Genomic DNA, 25544 nt, shown 5'->3' on the forward strand with positions numbered 1-25544 from the left:
GAACTGTATGAAATAGCACCAATTCATTAAATTACACTTTGCCCCGGATCCAGGTCGTGCAAATCCTAGATGGCCGCCAAAATCCAAGATGGCCGCCATATATTAATTTTTTCAGAATATTAAAGTTTTACAGCTGTAGTCATTACAGGTCAGTATGAAATAGCACCAATTTAATATATTAGACATTTATATATTATATTCAAGCCTCGAATACAGGTTGTGCTAATCCAAGATGGCTGCCAAAATCCAAGATGGCCGCCATATTAAAATTTTCAGAATGTTATAGTTTTCAGCTGTTGTCTTCATTACAGAACAGGATGAAATAACACCAATTTATAATTATTGTATTACATAACTACATAATCATTTATATTCAAGCCTCGGATCTAGGTTTTGCAAATCCAACATGGCTGCCAAAATCCAAGATGGCCACCATATTAAAATTTTCAGATTATTTTAGTTAACCAGCTGTAATCATTTTCAAATTAGTATAAAATAGCACAAATACATTATATTACACGCTTTTTAAACATATCAGCATGAAGATAATCTATTAAAGATATCAACATGGGTGCCAAAGTTAAATATGGCGGCATAACCTAATATAATTATGAAAATGTTTAAAACATCCATTTCATATTGAAACATGCTCATAATAAAACTGTCTCAGATTTATTTTTCAAAAGCATTTTACTTGGTTTAAGAAAACAATAAAAGAAACAAAAGAAGACTTGAAACAAAAATGAGGGTTAAACCATCTCATAATTTCATTACCTGCCCTTGAATAAGAATCTCTTTGCTAGTTAAAGATAATTTCAAAGGCGAGTAACTTGCAATCAAAGTAAGATGAGCTATTCCAATGAATTAATATGTAGCTGACCTCTTATTAGGTCATTGTGAAAAGTTAAAGGAATGGTATAGAACGTTTTTATATATTCTTACCAACAGCTATGCAGTTCCCTCCACACATCCCCCCCCCCCCCCCCACTCAATAAAAAACAGCTTTTTGTGCAGGATGGCCAGTTTATTTGTGTGTTATATATATGAAGAATGTTGATCAAATAAATTATCCATATCATAGAAATTTGTCCAAAAATCATTATTTAATGGCGGCCATCTTGGATTTGGAAGCCATATTGAATCTTCGACTGAATTTTTCCAAGAAATTACTATTTTTGACCTACAATGTCAATTCATATCATTTTCATGCCATAAATAATTTCATTTTGCCGTGTTATATGTACATTGTACATTTTGGCGGCCATCTTCGATTTTGGCGGCTATTTTGGATTTTTTAAAAGTGGATCCCAGGCTAAAATGAATTGAAATACTATTTCCTGCCACCATGCCAAGTTTCATGCTTTTCACAGAAGGTGCACAATTATTTCACTGATTTCTTGGACTAAAAGTCAAAGTCGAACAATTGGAAGTTGCCGTTCCGTCTCGATTAATTTTCTATGATTGACCATTGTTGTCGCCCCATGCGCTGATACCAATCGGTAAAGTCCTCGGATATATTCTATAACTAATACATAGTAATGATTTCTACCATGTGTTGCGGTTCAGATCGGAATATCCATCTCGAAGGGACACCGCTAATTGGGCAGAAACGAGGCTTGCCGAGTTACCGCCCATGGGCAGGTTTCCAAGGGACGGATGTTCCGATCCGAACCACAAACATATGTCAGACATTTTTTCTTGCATATTCTGCCATATTATTTCATATTTAAATTTGTTTACCTCAATAAGATATTTGAATATGGAAATTGATTTCATCCATAACAATTTTCTTACAATAGCGTATGAATTTACAACTTTAATGACAACGGCGAAATCAAGTCATCCTAACATATAGTTCCCTTCTAAAATGCACCGAAATGACGTCCTTTTAACGCGGTATCTTCATAATATGCGTTAAAATGACGTTATTGTATGGCTGGCGTCTTATCTGGCATCCTCCATGGAATCTTTAGTTTTGCTCCATAAAAAAAATGTTAGGTTATCAATCAATTACTCTCTCAAAGTTATTGCGTTATTTCAAATCAACAAAAACTTATACCATTTTATGTAAACATGTATATAAAATTATGTTTCAAACAGTTTATCCTCAACATATGATATCAAATTTTGTTGCTTTGAAAACAAACGTTATAAAATGATTACTAACGACTTATAAATGTAACGTGACATTGTTTTTAAAGTTTGTCATCATTAATTGAATATAAGTATTGTAAATATATTGTTTATACATTTTGATCAATGTGTCATGCTAGTGGAATACATTTATGTAAAAATCAAAGTAAAATAACGTTCTCTTGTGTAATGTTATGTAATTTAATTGAATACAGAGGCAAAATTAAATAAATTACTGATCAATCCCCAGGTCTGGCACTGGAACCTATATTCGAATTATGGTGCCGAATTTACAATTTTTGCAGTAAAAACCTTCAAAAGTTATAAAATATTATTTGCGCTCTAAATTCCCAATCGGTCCAGGTTAACGGCAAATATTTCTCACTTAAAGGCATACACATTGTAATAGTCTCAGGAAATAGAATTAATTATATTATCTACATAAGTGAGCTATTGATGCATCATTTTCTGGCTCGGTATTTTCTTCTTTTTTATCCCCCGCCGAAAAGGCGGCGGGGGATATAGTAATAGTCTCCGTCCGTCCGTCCGACCTTCCGGCCTTCCGTCCGTCCTTCCGTCCGATATTTTTGTACAGAGCATATCTCAAAAAGTATTTGAGTTATCAACTTAAAACTTTATAGGTGCATAGATCTCTCTCAGGAGGTGTGCAGTGCACAAGAATGATAACTCTACCTTTCATAATTTTTGAGTTATTGCCCTTTGTTATTTTTCATACCTAACTTTTCACCTGAGTGGAGCATAACTCAAAAGTGTTTGAGATGTCAACATGAAATGTCATAGGTGCATAGATGTTATTGAGGAGGAATGCTGTGCACAAGAATGTTCTTTTTCATACTATTTTGTCCGGAGCTTATCTAAAAACGTATTTAAGGTATCAACTTGAAACTTCATAGCTGGATGGATCTCATTGAGGAGGAGTGCAGTGCACAAGAACGATAACTGTACCCTGCATAATTGTTTTGTTATTGCCCTTTGTTATTTTTCAAAATTAATTTTTGTCCAGAGGATAACTCAAAAGGCCTTTGAGATATCAACATGAAACTTCATAGGTGCATAGATCTATTTCAGGAGGTGTGCAGTGCACAAGAACGATAACTCTACCTTTTATAATTTTTGAGTTATTGCCCTTTGTTCTTTTTCATACTATTTTGTCCGGAGCTTATCTAAAAAAGTATTTAAGGTATCAACTTGAAACTTCATAGCTGGATGGATCTCATTGAGGAGGAGTGCAGTGCACAAAAACGATAACTGTACCCTGCATAATTGTTTTGTTATTGCCCTTTGTTATTTTTCAAAATTAATTTTTGTCCAGAGGATAACTCAAAATGCCTTTGAGATATCAACATGAAACTTCATAGGTGCATAGAGCTATCTCAGGAGGTGTGCAGTGCACAAGAATGATAACTCTACCTTTTATCATTTTTGAGTTATTGCCCTTTGTAATTTTTCATACTTAATTTTTCAATTAAATTTTTTTCTCAAAAAGTATTTGAGGTATCAACTTGAAACTTCATAGGTGGATAGATTTTACTGAGGAGGGATGCAGCACACAAGAATGATAACCTATCCTGCATTATTTTCAGCCATCAGTATTCACATAGGTTTCGAATCTGTAATCACTATAGCCATCAGTTTTCATTACCAAAAGACCTCTTAAAATGGAATTATTCTGCTTTACTACATATACATTCTTCCAATGTGCAAACGATGGCCATGTTGACATGGCTCTTGTTTTTCTTTTTTTTTATAATTTGCTTTTTAATGCTTGAACGTATTGTGATTTATTATTCTTCCATATCAATCAAAGCAAGAATAATTCGTGTTTGAAAACAAACAACAACAAAAACACATGACAACTATACCAAAAGACAATTTTGTACTGTTCACATTCACAAATTTAAATTTTATACAGACGTCTCAATTCGTCTGCATAGTACGTACCCTTTATGGTACGACCTTGCTCAAGTCAATCATGATTGTTCCCTGACTGAACCCATCATCTTTCCTGCTGATGGCTCCTTCTTGAATTTCTTCAGAGGGGGTGAGCTAGGGTGCTTCCACTGCCTGCTCAGGGGTTTTGTTTGGATTCTGGATCGAAGTGATGGACCTATGTGTCATCCTAAGTTACGATCCGGAACATAAAATCAGGTTCATCTTCGTAGCGAGATAAAAGATATATTGAAATGTCAAGCCAGGTCCGTTTCTGGTCGTCAGTCAACTGTCTGGGAACCTTTGACATGCCATAGACATCATTCAGAATTGCCTGAACTGAACCAAAGCTTATACCCACTTCCCTAGCAATGCTTCGCAGATCTCGCATTCTGTCGCAAATGACCAGATCGTCCACAGCTTCGGCAGTTGGTGGCCTCTTTTGGCCAACCAGGCTGCTCATCATATCCAATGCTCTCCATGCCCTTCTTAAATTCAGCAGCCCATTTTTACAGTGCTATAGGAGGGGGATCTGTCCAAGTGTATCAATTAAGTCTTCATGGGTTTCCTTTGAGTACTTACCTTTCTTACAGGGGTACTTAATGACGGCTCTAATTTCAACTTTCTCCATTTGGCCTGAATGACACACCCCTCTCCTGATCAATGTCTGTTTTATGAAACTTTATCTGTGTAAAACCGCGTGTAACTCAGTCAGTAATCTTCAATAAGTTATCGGTATCGACGAATTGTGTGTAAATGTCAGTGTTATGGCTAGAAGTTTATCGGGCCGAGAACTTTTTGATCATACTTCGTTTATATCTATCTCCAAATTGGAGATTATGTGAACTTCTTTTTGGCCGTGGTCCAATTCCATTGTGTACCATGCATCCTTATTTAAGAGATGACCAAAGACAAATATGTCCGCTTGAGCATGTTTTTCCCTGTTTTTGTTATAGTTATATTGTAGCATTATAATGATTCTGTTGCTGCAGATTCAATGTGTCAGCTATTTGCATTCTGTTTGATAATCCATTTGCAGTCTGTTTGATAATCCGTATTTCAAAAAAGATATAAAATGTTGTATTGCTATTCGGTACTGTTAAACTGTTTGTAATATTGTTTCTTTAATGTTTTTATTCCTTCTGACAAAAACATTAAGGGATTAAAATCACGATAATTTTCATACTAATAACGTTCATATGTAATGTGTAAAGGTAGTAAATATGATTATCAAGTAGTTAACAAGACTTCTTCAATATCTTATATGTATAATGGTTCATGGTCTAGCTTGTGCAAGACTTAATTTTGATGGTGTTAGTCAAAGATTTCACACGCATCAGAAAAGTGAAAAGGGTATGACAAACAAAACTTAATGGATTCTAACATGCCAATGAAACTTATTATTGCAAATATTAACATAAAAACTTTTCGCTTTGAATATAACATTTTTATTCAATGATATTTTGTTATAATCATTTGGCAACAACCAATGAAATGGTTGATATCTTTTTATCATTTGACAACGAATTGCGCATTTTTTGTTTATATAAGTATATGATTTACAAATGCAAATATATTAAGGCGATCAGCTTTGCGAGCAGACATACAATTAAAAATTAGCGCATGGAGTAGATACTTATTAATGGTATTTCGTTTCATCAGAGTGTAAAAATATTTTTAAGAAAACAATTCATAAGAGATTACTTTGTTTCAAAACAAAACAATTATATTTTATTGGCTGACTCAATCTTTTTTATAATTCGCACTTTTAACTGTTGAATATATGTATCACAACGTGAACATTGTCGTTTTCTTTTGTATTATACGAGTATATCATACAAATATGGACTTTTAAGCTGGTGAATATGATAGCCGAGGTCAATATTAATTTTGCACTACATATCACATTATTTTTACCAGCTTAAAAGTACATATCTGTTTTATTATAAAATTTATAAATAGCTTTTATATGGCTTATCAAACCTGCCATTGAATATGAATATCTGTCTTCGCTTTTTTTTATTACACATCTGTGATAAAACAGATACGTTACCAGTATCGATCATGTCGATAATAGATATGTGATGAGATAAAAGCAACATAAAAACAAAATTATGTTATTTGGCTCAGTTACAAATAAAGAATCCTTTTAAGCTTTTACTGTTTTCTTCTGTCAATTCAGAGGTAATACCTTTTTGAAAGTGGCAGATATATCTGTAGTAAATGCATAATTATATGTATTTGGCATAATATGGCTTTTAGCCAAAGTTTTATTTACTCATTTATATAATTTTTGAATTTATTGTTGTTGTTACCACAAAGATATTTCAACAATACAGCTACATGTAAATGTTTGAAATGAAATGTGTTATATTCTAGGTAACTTTCATGTTGATATGCATGTGTTTGTACTAAAAGTATAACGAGTCAAAAGAGAAATAAAGTCGTATTTTTTTACAGTTAAAATGTGCAAGATAACGTTTATGCTGTTGTTTCTGCTGACGTCAATCCACACAACAACAGGTAACTTATAATTAATTTCTTTCAAACAAGTAAGAAATTATGTCTTTGTTAATTATTATTTTGTTTATGTTTTATTGTTGTCGTTTGTTAGTGCTCTGCTTGATTGAGTTTTATGCCTGTGTCAGGCCTGACATGGAGTTAGAAATGTTTGGAAATGAATTTACAATCTACAAAATATATGAAAGCTGTTTTGAATATGATTCAAAGTTCTGTTTATTTTAACCAAAGTCGCATGCATTCGAAAGCTATAAGTATCACTCACCTACGATATTCTCTAACATTATCCAAATTATTTTTAATTAGTGGTCAAAGAAAATGTTTAAAGAAAATAATGCGTATTTCTACTATTTCAAATGCTAGTATTTGCAAATCGTATACATTTAGCTGCTAAATTCATAGACCTGCAGACTATTGCAAATAATAAATGGTGATTCTGTTACAATTTTCTTGAAGACATCTTAAAGTAACATTATCACTTGTACCAATAATCAGGTTCCGGGTTTTTGGACATTACTGGAGTAAGACTTGTAGATGGCAATGGTACATTTAGCGGACGTGTTGAGATCAAGGTTGACGGTGTTTGGGGAACAATCTGTGATTACTTGTTTGACATGAACGACGCCAAAGTTATATGCAGAACACTAAATCTGACGTATGTTTATTAAATTTTCTTCAATTCTTTTTCTCTGCTTGTTAAACATGTATTCGCAATATTTTTTTGTATCAGAAAGATATAAATACATCACAAACGAACCCTGCCTTGTCTTTGACTCGAACTGGCGACCGTTCAAAAATATGATGATTTGTATAAGGGCCATTTAATCATCATTCATTTAGGAATTGTAAAACAAATTGTCATGAACATTACTACGGTTGATTTTTTTTTCATTTTGGTCAACAAATGCAATGTTAAGGTCACAAAAGATAATGAAATATACAGATTGTGTTCGGAGCATATCTCCTTTACACAGGGATTCGAATGAAATGTTATAGAAATGTTAACAATTATGAGAAGCGGTGTCATGTACATGAACCAGGTCTCTAGGTTAATGGTTCAGGACACATTTAGGAGTCATTGAAAAGTGTTGTTTGGAGCATTCATCGGGGGATTTAAATGTAACCTGGAAACAAAGTGAGGCGAAGTTTTGCGCGCATAAGCTATGTACTTGCTTTCAAAGTCAAGGGCATATAGAGAGTTCAAAGATAAGATAAAAACAGGAGATGTGTACATGGACCATTTAGTGATCATCTATAGATGGATTGTAACACAAATGATAATTATCATGATTAAAATTGTGACACATGTAATTTAACTTAATATTTTCAAGGCCAAAGTCACTAGAGGTGATGAAATATACAGATATAGTCCCGATATTGCCCAGCGCATATCTCCTATATGCATATCTATTAATCCCCCATCTCTGTCGAAAGCTTTTGTGACGAGTGTTTTATGCGACAATGTTGCACTTGTACCATATTTATCATAGTGTTTTCCTGTCAGATGTCTAAATACTAAAGCAGGTACTGCAAGATGAACTTAAGCCATTAAGACATTGTTAATAATGCTTGGTTTGCATTTCACTTGTCTTTGAAATTACATATTTAAACGATTTGCTCTTTGTGATTAAAAGTGCTAATTCCTATATTTTTTAATAATTTAACACTCAAATGATTACACTTGACATTGATTTTATCTTATATTTCATTTTGCATTTGTATACTAAACGGACATTAACATTTCCGTTAATGTCATAATAGGTTTGTTTTTGGTAGATAAAATGTTATGACAAAGGCGACGTATATGCTAGAATATTTATTTTCATTTCAGAGTAACATCAGTTTTTACGGGAGCTCACTATGGGCAAGGTAAAGGACCAATATTTGCTCAAAGGTTTCATTGCTATGGACATGAAAGTCACCTTCGAGATTGTCGCTTTGACCCCAATACGTTTTGCTCTCATTCCCGAGACATTGGAGTAATCTGCACAGGTACAAATTCGACTTCTCAGAAAAATGGTTATAATCGGAAGTCACAGAAACTCAAGAAAATCTTATCAAAATTTATCTGTTTCGGACATCAAGTGCATAAATATAAAAGAAAAACAATTAAACTTCTTCCTTTTTCCCAGATCTTAAATTAACAACAAATAAACGATGATTGATCATAACAGTATATAATAATATGTAACAATGCGAAAAGTTAAAGCTTTTTCATAATATTAAGTAAACAAACACCAGTTTTAAATGTGGAAAGTTTGTGAAACACTAGGTAAAGTGGTTTGTGAGTACACTATGAAAGGTTATTTCAATTTAATTGACAGAATGTGGGGAAATCGACATCAAAAATGGAATCATTGAGTCAATATCATATAATGGTTCAGTTCTTACAACCTCTTGTGTTAATGACTACCAGACTAAGTCAAACACAAGTATATGTCTAAGTAATGGAACATGGTCAAACGAAATTACATGTGCAACATCTGGTAAGTTTGTATTACATTTATATTATTTTGATTGATAAGTTAACGTTAATGCGTTTGACTTTGCCGTACATTAAGTGCAAAAACATCGATTTTGTTTTTCTTTTTTTGTGTGCATATTAAGGTCAGATGCTAGCAGTATTAAAATTTTGCTATTCTATAGATTTAATAGTCTTGCAAACGCCACTTCCTTAGTCTTTTCCCTGCAATATAACTAGAACATTATATTATTGTTTAAAGGCGTATGCTAGGATTACATAAAGACTTTAACCAGATTGAAAACGACTTAAAAGAATGCATTTAAACCTTGAATTATCAAAGAATATAATAACAAAAATATTTTTAAGGGAAAAACATAGGGGAGAGGGTGGTGTTGTTACCCACCTCGTTTTTTGTGTGTTTCACCCACGAATTGATTTGTTTTTTTTTTCGCTTTAACCGTTTTTACTATCACAATCACAATATATATATACACTACCGTATTTTGATATTTCGCACATTTTAAGGATGGACCATCATTAAGCTTAGTATCTATTCATACGTAACAGATAAATACAGAAAGCTTACAGTACCAATTATGCAAGATTATGCAATTCACTTGTCATAAATGAATAATGAAAGCCCATTGTGATGTTTGATAGAAAAAAAATCCCGCATGCTTTGATTTCAAACCACGTTAATTGTAAGACATTCCTCTTTAAGATAATTCTGATGTAATCCATATGGTTAGCGGACATTTAAACGCTTAAAAGGTTTCATTTCCATTTATTTGTATGTTTAACATCATATGAATTCTTATATCAGAACTGAACACATAAATTAATCTATATGGAATAGGTCAGACTATTTAAAAACTGTTTGATACTGATAAATGGACCTTACTTCTTTGCGCTTGCGCGATATATTATCTTCAGAGCTTTGTGAATATCGAAATGTTAAAAACATGAATCTTATATTTTCCTTATTCGCAAACTTTTTAATAGATTATTGGTAAATGGTAATTTTCCGGACCAATGGACTGAAATAATTATTTTTCCAAAATTTAAGAAGAGCCATATAAATAACCCATCAAAGTATATAGGGATCGCTTTAATAGATGTTTCAAGTAAAATTTATATCTCTATCATTACTAGACGATTAACTTTTAATGCTGAAGCTTATGAAAAATCTGTGAATTAAGAACTGGATATAGCACTGTCAACAATGCATTTATTTATATATTTTAAGAATGAATGGAAAATCAGTATGTAGCATTTATAGACTTTCAAAACGCATTTGATTCGGATGATAGATCTTTATTATGCACAGTTCTGAGAAATAATGGTATCAAAAGTCATTTGTAAAGGGCTATACATACAATTAATATTTAAGTTAGAGCATGTGCTAGAACAAGGACAGAGTTAACAAATGTTTTTGACTGCCCTATTCCGATATTAAGTCCGATATTGTTTTCTATGTTTATAAATGAGTTATATCTAGTTATGTGCAATTTACAAATTGGTAGTATACAATTGTTTCCTAGTTTGGTTGAATTATTCATGTTAATGTTTGCAGATGGATGACATTACATGCTCTCATGTCAGATACAGTAGTAGGTTTACAGAAACAGCTTAATGTTCTACAAAATTTTGTAATGACTATAAGTTAACTGTTAATATATCAAAGACCAATATATTGATATTAAAGAATAATTGTAGGCTAGCTAAAAGAGAGCAATGGAAATATGGTAACGATCATTTAGAAGTTGTAAATGTCTTTTCATATGTTGACATCTACTTTACAAATAAATTGTGTTTCTATAAAATGGCAGAAAATATGTCAGATAAAGCAAAGATAACTTCAGTTTTAATGATTAACTCTCTAGATCAGTTACCTTGTCTACCTAGCACTACATTTTTTAAATTTTGTGATGCAAAAAAGCTCACATGTTATTATATAGTTCTGAACAGTTTTACTGTGGGGTCTTCAAAAGATGTCTTTATAGAAATATCCATATTTTTTGTCTGTAAACGATTTTTGAAATAAAGTACAACATCATGTAATAATGCAGTAATAGGTGACCTTGGAAGATACCCCATGCATAAATGTACTGCAAAAAATGTATTTCATATTGGAAACGAATACTTATTTTTTCTAGTGATGTAAAGTTATGTTATGAAATGTTAAGGAGCTATGACAACATGGGTTATCATAATTGGGCTACTGATGTTCGTGTACATTTATTTTCAAATGGCTATGGTTATGTTAGGGAGGATCAAAGTGTTGACAATCCAAAGTTATTTTTTGTTACAATAAGCTTAAAGATTAAAGGATTAATATGTATAAGAATAGAGAGATAGGTGTAGTTCTATGAGTAAATTATTCCATTATGTAAATTTAAAAAAAAAATGTAATTGAAAAATACATCAATGCCATTGGTATTGACAAATGTAGAATATCGTAGTTCAGCACATAACCTTATGGTGGAAAAATGAAGATAATATGATATCATTGTTTAATATAGGAATTCTCCTTCTTGTGAATGTTATTTGGAAGATTTTTACCATTTTGTGTTAGTGTGTCCTCTTTACAATGACTAAAGGATTAAATACATACTCTCTGTATATTATCAGACTCCAAATGAACTAATGTTTTATAATTTAATGTCTTGTCACAATGTTTGATTCATAAGAGAACTTACTATATATTTGTATTTTGCTACAAAAGAAAGAATGCATTGTCTCACGTCTGACTAGAATATTATTAAATTGACTTATCAATCAATCATTTAAAATATGACTGAAATAATTGTGTGTATTATTCTATTATCTTGACAACATAAATATAATGTTATTGCTTAACATGACTGTTATATTATGATAATGTAATATGTGTATGGGCTAGTGGCCTGATTATACAATTAACAATTGAATTGAATTACAGGGTATCCACTGAACATTACTGACATACGGCTTGTCAACGGTTTAGGTCTTACCGATGGTATTGTCGAGCTCAAGGTCAATGATACCTGGGGGCAGATCTGTCGTAACAGCTTTCAATACAACGACGCAAAAGTGATATGCAAGATGCTTGGATTTAAGTAATATTGACTAAAATAAACTATACTTGTATAAGATCAATTTGAATTTGTAATTGGTGAACAGGAATTATTTAGTCATTAAAACGGTGGTGCATAACTAAACTTTATTGGTAGTTAAACGATACATCAAAACATTTATCATTCCGTTGGGGGTAGCATAATGATCAAAAGTTGATGACTGTAAATAAAACCTAACTGTTAAATATCTTTAAAATTAAAAACTCATTTAACCTATAATGAATGCCCAAAATGTTTTTCTTTTTCTTTTTATATTGATTATAAATTGCTTAGATATGCAACATTTAGCTACCTTTGTTTCATAAAGGTATGACACTTACATGAATGTAATTATGCAGACCAGAAGATGACATTCATGAGTCTTATATAATATGCCTTAATGAATTTGATTTCAGCTACTGGACGTACTATTCTTCGAATCGTTTAAGAAGCACTTCAAACCTTTATCATTTAGACAAACTTGATTGTATAGGAACGGAGGATCACATTAACGCATGTTTATACGATGTTCGTCAACATGTTCGAGTACCTATCCAATCGACGTTGAGTGTAGTAAGTTCTGTAAATATTCTGTTTCTATTTCTGCATAGTTTTGTGTACAGGAGCTATTAATATACAATTGCAATGAAATTAGCTCAAGAGATAAATAAATTGATAGAGTTACACAAAATAATGATACTTTCTTACTAACATTTCAATTGTAAACATATGTTTTGGAGTTTATATGAAAATAACTTTTAAGTTGTAAATTATACATCGTACTCTCTTTTTTTCTTTTTTGTAATACAATAATCATGGTTTATTAATCCAATGCTTTTTAATCATTTTTTTCACCGTATTAGACATTGAATGATGCATATTTTTAGAGCTGATATCTATTCCCTTATTCATTAAATTAAACACTTTTCTACCGTGTTCTGTTTGGATAATCGTGATTTTTTGTTTCGTCCACATACCCGCATCTCACAATGGTACGATGGTGAAACCCACGAGTAAGGACGAAATAAAAAAAATTACGATTGTCCAAACGAAACACATTACTTTTCAGCCTTTGAAATGTTTGAACAATGTGACCTTCTTGCTTGAAATCACTACTGGATCTAATGTCATACAATAAGCTTTGTGGTTTTCTTTTTATAGTCCAGAAAGTCATATTCAACCCGTATGATACTCCATATCCTTTGGACACCTGGTTGATTTTTACAGCGAAATGCTATAGCGTATTGAAACGTATAAAAAATTTCTCTTCTCAGAACAAGGGTTATTTTTACAGAAAACACCTACAACGTTCACGTTTTAACAATTTTCAATGCTGTAATGTTTTTTCGAGTTCAGACTTAAAACACATTTTTACGCGTTAAATTGCTTTATTCAAAACGTATGGACCCGTGGTATACACAATTTGTTAACGGATCAGGTGTTAAAGTGTGCAACTATTCCAGAACATTACTATATATGGTTTATCTGAAAGCAATATGTAGATGCAAAATAGGAAAAACAGTAACATATTTGTACAAACTTTGTCAATGAAAAATTTAAACTGTATAAAACGTAGTTTTGAAAGTCAATACAGATCAATAAACTACATAAAACATGACCCTTTGAGTGTTTAACCTTTTGTGCCAAAATGTTGTCATCATTCGAAATGCAGAACTTTCTTAAGTTTACACACTATGAAATCATAGTATTGAAAATACCACTAATTTGTATTTAATTTGTACTATTATATAATCATTGAATAGACGATTTTTTTTTTATTTGAATACTTATTGGTTTTAACTGTTAATTATTTGACAAGTTTTCTCTTTTGAAGAACTTGTGGTTGTTAATTAGAGGTCATGTTACATTGCTGAGTACAAAACTGATTTTTTTTTCTTCTTCCCTATTTTCATTGCACACATTTCGTAAATTTGTAAGTTTAAACATAAATTCAGGTTATGCTTTTTGTTTGATGGAATATATCTCGCTCAGATTTAGTGTCTTCACTAAAATAATCAAATAATGAACAAGTTAACCTGACACTCATGTTACTGCGTTCGAGCGCTACTGAACGCTTTTTCTGCGTTTCAATAAAAAGCCGAAAGACAGAAACATTGTCGTTGCTTTTTTTTAAATATGCTTGACTCACAAACGGAAGTGAGAAATATATTAGGTTACTGATGCTGAATATAACATGTTTACTCAAACTAATGAAATCCCACCATTTGTTAACAATTCATACAAACATTACACATCAGTTAAGAATAAATTACAATATCTTTTTCAAAGGGTTTTGAACAACCCTGATTGTAGATGCTTGACCTACACTGTTTACCTATACAAATAGATATTAAATTTGTTTAATGCATCGTGCCCTTTCATGTTTCCCTAGTGATAACGATTATAAGATAAATCCGATGATATTATAAATATTTGTTGATTAATTAAGTTAATTAAAAAACAATAACAAAAATTAAAAGCAACAAACAACCAAAAACGAAATGAAATCTCCTGTTTCGTAATTAAGGAAAACTGTTTTAGATTACCAACGAAACTTAATTAAATCTCTGAAAACAATCACAACTATGTACGTAGTAAAGAAGAAAAATCTGTCAAGGATGAAGTATGCTATCATGCTATCATAGTGTGCTATCATATAGTAAGTGACCATATCTAGTTGAACTGCATATGATGTACAAGAGGTATGTAAAAATATTTAAAATGACAGTGCAAAAATAACCATTTTTAAATAATAGTTATCGGAATTACTTGAATCTCTATGAAAATTATAATTTATGTACGCATTTATGTTTTGTTTTAGAATATCCTTTTAATATAACAGAAGTTAGGCTTGTCGGGGGAACAAGTCAATATGACGGTCGTGTTGAAGTTAAAATTGCTGATGGCTGGGAACTGTTTGTAGTAGATACATCGGACGATATGATGCCGACACTTTATGTAAATCAAAGGATTTGAAGTAAGTAATCTGTATTATAGTGATTCTGAATTATCTTTACTACAGTACAACATGTTTTGAGTGAGTAGAATACAGCATTTAAATATGGTAGTATTTTGGTAACAAATGTATTTGTAATCTAAAAAAGAGAGGAATGCCTTATAGAAGGAAGTTAAAATAATTATTAAAGTTTTTGATCGGTCAATCGAAAGTAAAGGCAGCCGTAATAAAAACATCGATAAAGTTACAATAACAGAAATATAATAAAATGTGGTTATTGTAAGATTTTAGAAATAAACAGCAAATTTCAGATTATTGACGTGTAAGAAATATTTTTGTGAGACTTGTTCAAGATTAGTATTAACTACTTTAAAATTTGATGAAATTTTATCCGCGTATGAACATCAATTATGAAGCAATTTTACTGTTACATGTTACAATTATGGGAACCATCCTTAAAGCTAACCAACGAATTGTTGGGATAAATTTAATTTTTATAGATGTTCACCGACGGATGCTGTTCTTCCCATTCTACTGAATTTCATGTACTTGTTTTCAGTACTTTCAGTTACATGCGCTGATGAAAATAAATTGTATTGAATTGTAGATTGACACACTACTTTCCAAATCCTTCTGTTTACGGACAAGGAACAGGTGATATATACATCGGTGTAATAGGATGCTCTGCTGCAAATACTCATATAAATCAGTGTAGTTTTCTACCCCCGAGTCGATACTACTGCTCTCACAATTATGATATTTCACTAGTGTGTACACGTAAGCATTATGGGCATCTTTCTTTCCTTTTCGTACTACATCATTGATAGATTGTTTATTTTCAAACATATACAGACCAAATTACATTATTTGCAACCAAAACATATTATGTGGCTTGCTGAGGTACTTAAAAATTGACGGTGATGAACTAACTGACTTGTATATATTGTATTCAGAAGAATGCTTTCAAAAATAACAAAATTTGACATAGATTAATTCTCTGAAAACGATGATGACAATATATTAAGTATGTTAAAATTTAGGAACCTTTTAGATTCAGTCTGAACATAGACAATACCGGTAAATGCAAACATCGTCGATGGATCATTCTCTAGCACCATGCCACTCGCGTCGATTGCTAACTTCCCATGTGCGTGAATTTGGCCAGTTTAAAAACAAATTCAGACATAATTTTAGTCAATAATTTATCTTGAGTGTAGAGATCGGGAAATGGGCTTGAGGGATATGGAAAATAAAATACGAGCTAAAAATTGACACAAAATGGGTAATTAGAGACTGGATCACTGCTGCAATATGTAATACTCAGGGTCAAATTGTGCACTTGAAAATGCATCGAGAACCACCATTTTTTATTAAGATTTATTCACCACCCTCTTTTTTTATTTAAAACTTAAGTATTCAAAACAAAGGATTCTGGATTTGTTATGGAATTCTTCATGACATTATTTGTTTTTATTGACTTGATTATATTTTTTATCTTGAACCTTAGGAACCTCAGTCTGTCTTACATTTATCTGATCCTTCAGGATTATTTATTCCATAACTTTAAGTGTTGATGAATGAATACCATTTTTAGGATTGAATACCGTTTAAGCCTTTGGTAGGGATCATGAGAGATATTTCACTTTTCATTGTTTTTCTCACGAACAATCTCAAACAAACGAAGTCTGCAATTTTAGCCTTTAACTGTTGCCATTGATCCCGAGCAATAAATACTATTTTTAGGACATTCATAATCAAAACTTAACATCCATCGAAAACTTATTATTATTTTGTTTAAAATTACAGCTTGTGGTAAACCGACAATACAATATGGATCTTTTGATTCTTTTAATGGTACTGTACTGACCGCAAAGTGCAAAGTTGGCTATCAACCAGAAAAAATAACATTTGATTGTCTTGCGAATGGGACTTGGCTGCAAAATGACAAATGTTCATTAAAATATTGTACGTTACTTATATTGCTTATCTTATAAAATTTATGTCAATATACGATACATATTTATAATTAGAAAGCTTCCTGGATATTATATTTATAGTTTAATAATATATTTATGACTGACCAAAAAAAATAAAATAAAAACTATTATCATCATCTATTCACACAATTATTTCCTTTCTGTGGTGATTTTAGTTCACAATATGACATGTCATATAGATATGTTTATTTTTGGTAGAAAAAGAATATTTACACAATGATTTACTTAAGACTATCTGGCAGAGCTGCTATAGCTATATAATATGTTTTAATTATAGCGTATCCGTTAGAAATAAGTGATTTGAAGTTTGTTAACAGCTATGGTCACCACGAAGGTCGTGTAGAGATCCAAGTTGATGGTATCTGGGGAACTATTTGTAGCAACAATTTTACGATGGCAGAGGCAAACGTCATTTGTAACATGATCGGATTAGAGTACGTTCATTGTCATAGTGTATCTTTTAATTAAACCTAATTTACAAAATGTTGTATTTTATTTTGATATGACTTTGAGTGCAGTACTGACAATTATAGAATTTATATTTGATAATTATACAGTAAAAATCTTCAATCACCAAACTGTAATTTTATACTTGCGTAAAAAGGCTGCTTTTTCGAAACGTCCCTCTTGTGGAAGCTCATATTTATTTACAATTATAGATAATTTGTAAATTTATACATTTTACTTTAGACATGTTAGCAACATAACCATAATATTGATCAATAGTGAAAGTTAAAAACATAATGTAATTGATAAAATCAACGGTATACCCGTGTTCATTCATGTGGTGCTTAATTGCATTATTTTGGGTTTTCTTGTCAATGGGTAATTGTTAGTCCTACACACGATTAACAGCTCCTGAAGCCATTTTGTGATATTTATATAACCTCCGAGCATTGGGTATAACTAATTATTAGTTGACTGTCAGAGATAGATCAATTACAAAGCATAACAGGTAAAGTTGTACTGCCTTTTAAAAAATAAGTAAATCGAAATATCCAAAATAAGTCTGACAATTATATATTTGTTTCTGACAATATTTTATCCTTAATACCCAATAATTCCAACATTTATCATGAAACTGTTTTATATCTCTTAATATTTTATTTTATTTTTCAAATAGACTGACATTTAATTCATTATGTTTGTGTATGTTTGTTTCAGATAAATATTATCATCGCCTTCTAATGTTTACTATTTTCCTTAATTTTCCTGTTTAATATGCCAGTCGGTGAAAAATTAAGGCGACCAACAGAGAAGCAGATTTTTATAACCTTTCAAATCATCAATTTTCTCATTTATAACGCAAATAAGTATAAAGTAGAAATAAAACTTCGTCTGAACAAAGTAGCAAAATTTGGGCAAATCAGTGTTAGTCATCAACACAATTCCTTGTGCAGCATTTAAATGTTTTTATACAGGAGATAGGGAATATTTGTTTGTTTCTAGTATACAATGTAATTTTAATACATCTCATTCTCTTGAGCTTAAAAAAGATGAACTGTTCACTAATGGTTAAGCCACTCATGAAAATTTGCCCTGATGAAGAAAATATTAATAATGACATGAGAAGACGTATTCAATATTCCGTCACTGTATTATAAAATGTATCATTGCCAAATTCAGATGAAATATGTTTTTGACTTTTCTTTCGGCCATTTAAATATGTTGCTTAAATTATTAGATAGTTACAGAAACTCTACTAAGTACATTAAATTCTTTAAACTATATACAAATATTTAAGTTATTTCTAAAGGCTAGGTTAAGAATGTCTAACGCAACAACAACAACAACAACAAATAAAAAGCAAAAGCAATCGTGTTTACAGTTAAGTTCGGAAAGCTTTTTGATCACATGTGCATCAATGTGCATCATGTTTAATATTGTTGGTATATTTCCGCATAAAATAACTTTGCTTTTCATACAAATTAATATTCTTATTCGTTGAATACTCTTTGATAGGCCTAGTACATCGTGCAGCTATAACGATAAAATTTGTTTGCACACATGGATTTCATTGGAAAATCCCGCATTTGCCGTGTTCTTTATAGCAACTATCAATTTCTAAAAGTATAATACTCTGGCGTTCCAATGCCTGTAACTATGCAAGAGCTAGTAATAGTTTTCACAGTAAAGCTGAGGGGTTTCCTTTTTAAAATCATAATTGCTCATCAACATTTGAATAAATTAAAAACATTACAATAACAGGATTAAGAAACTTTTAGAAAGCTTGGTTTTAAGACCAACGGCAAAAAATGTATCAATAAGGAGATTGCGTTGATAATTGTTATTAGTTTATTCCATCAATAAACATGATATGAATGAAAAACGATTATTTGATTAACGGAGTGTTTGTTGAGTGTTTGTAATAAAAATCATTTAATAGTAAACTGATATATCTGCGTTTAGAATGGTTCAAAAATATGATCTTCTGTTTTTCTAGTCATTAAACTATGTTTATGGCTTTTATAGAGCAAATCAAATTTACACAGAAACAAGGGGCGACGGCCGGGTTTTTATTTCAAATCTTCAATGCAATGGAAATGAATCACATATCAACAACTGTTCCTACAATGTTGATAATGACTGCTTGAACACATTTGGTGCAGGAGTTTACTGTACAGGTAAATACTTTATTTTCATTTCGTTTCTCTTTTCTACGGTTGGACAAAATAGACATGTGTGCGTTTTTATTTATCTCGTGCGTACGAGATACTATATCGTGGCGAAGAGTTAATAAGTCGTGGCCACATGTTTGTCGTGGGCACGAGATGGTTAAGTCGTGGATACGAGATACTATGTCGTGGACACGAGTTACTTAGTCGTGACCACGAGATAATTAGGTCGTGGGCACGAGATAACAAACACAAGAATGCTTTTTACTAAGCTTGTCTTTTTACAAGAAGTGCAGTGCTACTAATTAACTTATCAGTGCAGACTTAGAGAACATTTAGTTCAGCTACAAAAGCTACAGAAGCAAAAAGGTCACAATTTATACCGGAATAAATCAGAATCATATTTACGTTTGTCATTTAGATGTTTTTATGCTTCCCAGCATACAAAAAAAATCTTTAAAACGATTGCAATGTTTTTTTAATTAGTTTTTATTGCCTTAAAGGGAGGCTTGCTCAAATGTCTGTCCGTATTTATATCCGTCCGAGCGCCCTTATGTGCCATTTAGGAGTATTTGACGATTTCCCCGTATACACCCAACCTTTACGATGAATCATTGGTTATATGAGGCAAAAAAGCTGCTTTTTCAGTTTTAAAAAGTTTTAAAAAATAATAAGATCACACCTATCCGCACATATAGTAATATGTTTTAAGTCCTGTCGATAACTAGCTTTGAACTAAATTGCATGAATATGTGGTACATTGGGACAATGTCATGAGCAAGACCCAGGTGTGAGACAACACTTCCAGTTATTTTAGATTATATCAATTTACTTAAGTTGAAGTTAGACTTGAAGTGCTATAAAATCCAGTTTAGGATTCTGTTATTAATAGTTGAGTTTTAATCTTTTACTGCATGAGCATATGGTGAAAAATGGTTGTTTTCATTGAACGCCTCCTGTTGTAAGTTCAAACTGCTATGAAACTATAACAATGCTTCAATACTGATCAAACTTGGTACAAATGTTGACTGGACCATACTCTTTGTAACAGCTTGATCAGTCTAAAATTTCCTGTTACAAAGGCAACTGTTGTAAGTTGGAAATCCGATTAAAAATTTGCCATTCACAAATTGATTCAATTTTACCGTTTAATATATTTATTCATTAGATAGATATCTTCCTGAACTATAGGTTGTCCGGAAAATTCGATAACAAGGCTATACAATAATTATAAGCAGTCATAGCAATATGATGATTTAATATTTTGCTAAATCATTATTTTTTTACATATTCTGAAGTTACAAAAACCACCAGAACAATAATATTTCCAAAGCGCCAATCACCATGCCAACATTATCTACGGTCCACGGAGCACTTTGATTCCATAACAGTTGCTTCTCGAATAAAAAGTTGTTAAAAATCGCACTTTTAGTGCAAATCGTTTTAAGTCCCCTACCGGTTTACCGGAGGGGACTTTAGGTTTACCCTCCGTCCGTCTGTCCGTCAGTCCGTCCGTCTGTCACTCCGTCAGTCCGTCCGTCCACAAAACTGGATCCCGCGATAACGCAAAAAGTACTTAAAATATTTTTATGAAACTTGATATATGGATAGATGGCAGTATTGAGATTATGCACATCTTTTTCTTTTTTTCCTATGTTGAAAATTCTGGTTGCTATGGCAACAAATAGACTGAAAATATGGCAACTTTTACACATAACCTGGATCCCGCGATAACGCAAAAAGTACTGAAAACATTTTTATGAAACTTGATATATGGATAGATGGCAGTATGGAGATTATGCACGTCTTTTTCCTTTTTTCCTATGCTGAAAATTCTGGTTGCTATGGCAACAAATAGACTGAAAATATGGCAAATTTTACAAACAACCTGGATCCAGTGATAACGCAAAAAGTACTGAAAATATTTTTATGAAACTTTACATATAGGTAGAAGGCAGTCTTGATTTTATGCACATCCTTTTCTTTTCTTCCTATGTTGAAAATTCTGGTTGCTATGGCAACAAATAGACTGAATTTCAATATTTCTGATTCTAGTTTTTAATTTTTTTCACTATTAGTTCTTTATTTCTTAAGGTATTTTCTTCAAACTTTAAATATAAGTTGCTAATCATTAACCACATCATATGTGACAAGGTTTACAACTCTAGCACAAAATTTATCATGAAAAGAATATTGTTTTTTTTAATAACTTCTTTTTTTCTGAATGTATCTACTTCAAACTTCATATATATGTTTCTTATTATCACTCTACATTTGTGAGAAAGTTCAATACTCTAGCAAGACTATTTCTAGAATTATGCCCCTTTTGAACTTAGACTTTTTTTCGAGGAATTGGTAATTTTTCCTCCAACTTCTTCAATCATGATAGGATTTTCTTCAAACTCTCACATCATAATAATATGACAAGGTTTATAAATCTAGCATCCATATTTCCAGAATTATCTCCTCCTTAAACTTTTAATGTTTCTTATTTGTTCTTTTAACTTTCATTTACTTCAAATTCAAACTAAACATTCATTTTTCATACATTCATTACTAATTGTTCTTTGTTACACTCACATCATGTATGACATCTTGCATCTTTATTTCAAGAGTTATCTCCTTTTTAAAAATTTGCTTTTAAAAATGTTATATTTTGATAACAGGGATGTTTAAAAAATATCCTTCAGTCCGTCTGTCTGTCTTTCCTTAAATCTGTTTCCTGTGATCACTTTTAAAGAACCTTTTCAACAAATTTACTTAAAATAGAAACATAAGTGAATGGCCAATGGCCCTTCCAAATGTTGCTGGGGTTCTAACCGGTAGGGGACTTATGGATTGCTTGCAATACTTTGATAATTGCTTGTTGTTAATGTGACATCATATGATATTATTCTATGATATGTAGTTAAAATCATGATGTCATATGCAAGTTAACGAATTGACTCGTTAACAGGCCTTTAAGGTTCGTAAAATTTGTGTTTGCAAAAATGACGTACTTTCAAGGACGGAGCAACGTAATATTCATTCCCTTGAATAAAAAGGTGTTTTTGTGTTACAAGCTGCACAGAAGCTTGTTCAGCCTACCTCACAGAAACTACTGATGCAATTTCATCCAAACTTTACAGAAATCATCAGTATTATGTTGTGTCTGCATATTATCGGTTTTGTAAGGTTCAATGATTTTTATCATAATTATGGCCCTTTCATGATTATAATGTTTTAAAGTTTTTGTTCGGACTACTTCTCTTATACTGCTGAGGCAATTTGAATGAAGCTTTACAGGATTTACTAGTATATCAAGTACTAAAATATATTAAAGGGTTATAGGCTTGAATGATTTTTTGCTGAGTTAATGATTTTGGTATCTCCTACTACAATGTAGCTGCAACATGCAAATTGCTATCATAAGACGACACATGTGAATACTGATCGCAAAAGAAGTTATTAAGCTCGATAAAAAATATTTTTGTTACATAAAAGGAAACATTTGAATTAAAAGAGGATTTTGAAGCAAATTGTGTCTGTCTCAGATTTGATATCTTATTTTACAGGGTATCAGCTGAATGTTACCGGATGGCGCCTGGCCGGTACAAATGGACCATATCATGGAAGAGTCGAATTAGAAGTGAATGACACATGGGGAACAATCTGTTCACGAAGATTCTATGGCTGGCCATCAGCAGCTGTTATATGCAATATGTTTGGATTACGGTAATTATGCTTATTTCAAACTATTTTAATCTGTTGGACTTCAAAAAGAAAAACGGATTTAGCACTTTGAAACTGAAATATTGTTTCTTTATTAAAAATGAAATATTTAATATATTTTTTCTCTGTTAACCAAGAAACTAAAATTTACTGATTGTCACCTTGCAGATATTACGACTACTTTTATTATGCATATTATGGGCAAGGAGAAGGTCCAATATACATAGAGAGTCTATACTGTAGCAGCTCATCCTATACAGATATAAACGACTGCAAATATGTTGCAAACAACTACTACGGAGCATGTTCGCATGCAAAAGATTTATCAGTGATGTGCCTTGGTAATTTTATACTTGTCCCGATTCCGTTAACGTTATACATTTTAATATTAATTGGTTTACGTTCCAAAAAATGTAAAATCTTAAATATTTCTGTCAATGGATCATAAGCTAATAATCATAAATATTTTGTTTTATGCACTGTTATTTTTCTTAAGACAGCTATACACTGCGATTTTGCATGACAATGAATCAAATTGATTGTAAAGCGATCGGGTAAAACATAAAGATTTAGTAAGCCTATTTAAAAAAAATTATATTGTATATATTTTGATCAACATATTCATATATTGGTATATAAAAGAATTTTATCATTAGGTCCGTTTCTGAATATAACGGATGTGCGATTAACAAATGGAACAGGGCTTAACGACGGTAGGGCAGAAATCAAAGTTAACGACACATGGGGAACTATTTGCGATTCTAATTTTGATTTAAGAGATGCAGAGGTGTTTTGTAATATGCTTGGACTTAAGTAAGTTGTTTAACACAGTTTTTAAGGGGAATCAAATGGAAAATCGTGATTATTTTGGATGTAAACTCGCGTAAAATAACATTTGTAACACAATATAATTTGTACATACATATGGGATTTCGTCAACATCCTCTACGGCTGATACAAGATTTGCTATTATATATAATTCCTGGGAATATCTTCCCAAATATTTCAAATGTTAGAGAAATGACAACACATTGTTAATAAGAATTATACCAGTTTGTTTTGTAAATGATTTCTTAATCTGTAGATATTTGTGATTGATCATGTAAATGTTTGCCCTTTACAAATGATACAAATATGCCGCAATTTAATCAAAATTATGGTTATTCAAAAACGTTTGAGAAATTCAAATAGAGATATTTAATAGTTAAGAAACCTTTATATATTCATACAAATAATGTTCATTTATACTTTTGTTTTGTCGAATGTACTCGAAAATTAAATATAGAAATTGTAATTGAAGGCAGCAAGAATTAAGTTCAAGTATTTCTTTTTTAAATTACTAGAGCGGTGAGATTCTTTACCGGGGCATTGTATGGAGAAGGAGGTGGGCCGGTTTATATTGATCAACTTTTCTGTGACAGTTATGATGTTGTTCTAAGTGATTGCCAGTATTTGTTTCTTAATGAATGCAGTCATAGCAGAGATGTTTCTATAGTATGTAATGGTAGGTCATTTTATTGTTTCTGTTTCTTATTAAGTCTGATCCTTTATTGTTATTGCACATCGTTTCTGTTGCTTGATATCACATCTGCGGATGTTTCTAAATTCAAAATGTTACCATTTCATGTTTAAATGTTGAATTCTGCTCAAGGCGGTGCTAGGGGCGTGGACGGTAGTTTGCACTTTACAGTACCGTACATGAACAGGCTCAATCAAACCGAGCCTGCAGCATTTTCATTTTTTTCCGCCTTAGACTTTCTATAGGGATTCTTATTTTCTCTATTTGATAAAGTACATCTACAAACTGCTTATTTTGTGAAATATAATTATGATTTAAAACGTTTGAAATTCGGGAGTCTATATTTTTAAAGAGTGCTTAAAAAGGTGTTTTAGATAACTTATAAGTAGAAAGGTAATTTTATACTTGTCTCGATTCCGTAAACGTTATACATTTTAATATTAACTGGTTCAATGTGGCCAAACCAGGTGACTTTTCGGGTACGGAGCACGCCGATTTTTCAACCGATTCAGGTAGGTTTTTTATTTATAACTTATTTATTACTCAACCGATTTTAATCAGATAAGGCGCAGAGTATCCGTAAT

General features: G+C 31.6%; 2 protein-coding genes across 3 annotated transcripts in view; both read left to right on the plus strand.

Moving 5' to 3' along the window:
• Positions 1–23441, plus strand: part of LOC132755735 (scavenger receptor cysteine-rich type 1 protein M130-like) — a 33374-nt gene extending 9933 nt beyond the window's left edge. For both annotated transcript variants that reach the window (XM_060746655.1, XM_060746661.1), the window contains exons 2-13: positions 6544–6606; positions 7099–7258; positions 8435–8595; positions 8928–9089; positions 12009–12165; positions 12579–12735; positions 14984–15139; positions 15726–15895; positions 16925–17083; positions 17393–17549; positions 19588–19739; positions 23285–23441. In XM_060746655.1, the coding sequence (XP_060602638.1) occupies positions 6549–6606; positions 7099–7258; positions 8435–8595; positions 8928–9089; positions 12009–12165; positions 12579–12735; positions 14984–15001 (873 nt within the window). In that variant the 5' untranslated portion in view covers positions 6544–6548 and the 3' untranslated portion in view covers positions 15002–15139; positions 15726–15895; positions 16925–17083; ... (1 more) ...; positions 19588–19739; positions 23285–23441. The remainder of the gene's footprint in view (positions 1–6543; positions 6607–7098; positions 7259–8434; positions 8596–8927; positions 9090–12008; positions 12166–12578; positions 12736–14983; positions 15140–15725; positions 15896–16924; positions 17084–17392; positions 17550–19587; positions 19740–23284) is intronic.
• Positions 15035–25159, plus strand: LOC132755754 (scavenger receptor cysteine-rich type 1 protein M130-like). The gene is made up of 6 exons (XM_060746671.1): positions 15035–15077; positions 17393–17530; positions 23285–23444; positions 23610–23782; positions 24098–24254; positions 24785–25159. Exons 1-6 carry the CDS (start codon positions 15035–15037, stop codon positions 25071–25073), a joined length of 960 nt encoding a protein of 319 aa, XP_060602654.1. The 3' UTR covers positions 25074–25159.
• Positions 25160–25544: the final 385 nt, after the last annotated feature.

Source organism: Ruditapes philippinarum, unplaced genomic scaffold (assembly GCF_026571515.1).
Source record: "Ruditapes philippinarum isolate M1 unplaced genomic scaffold, ASM2657151v2 ctg2369_1_1_1_1, whole genome shotgun sequence".
NCBI lineage: Eukaryota > Metazoa > Mollusca > Bivalvia > Venerida > Veneridae > Ruditapes > Ruditapes philippinarum.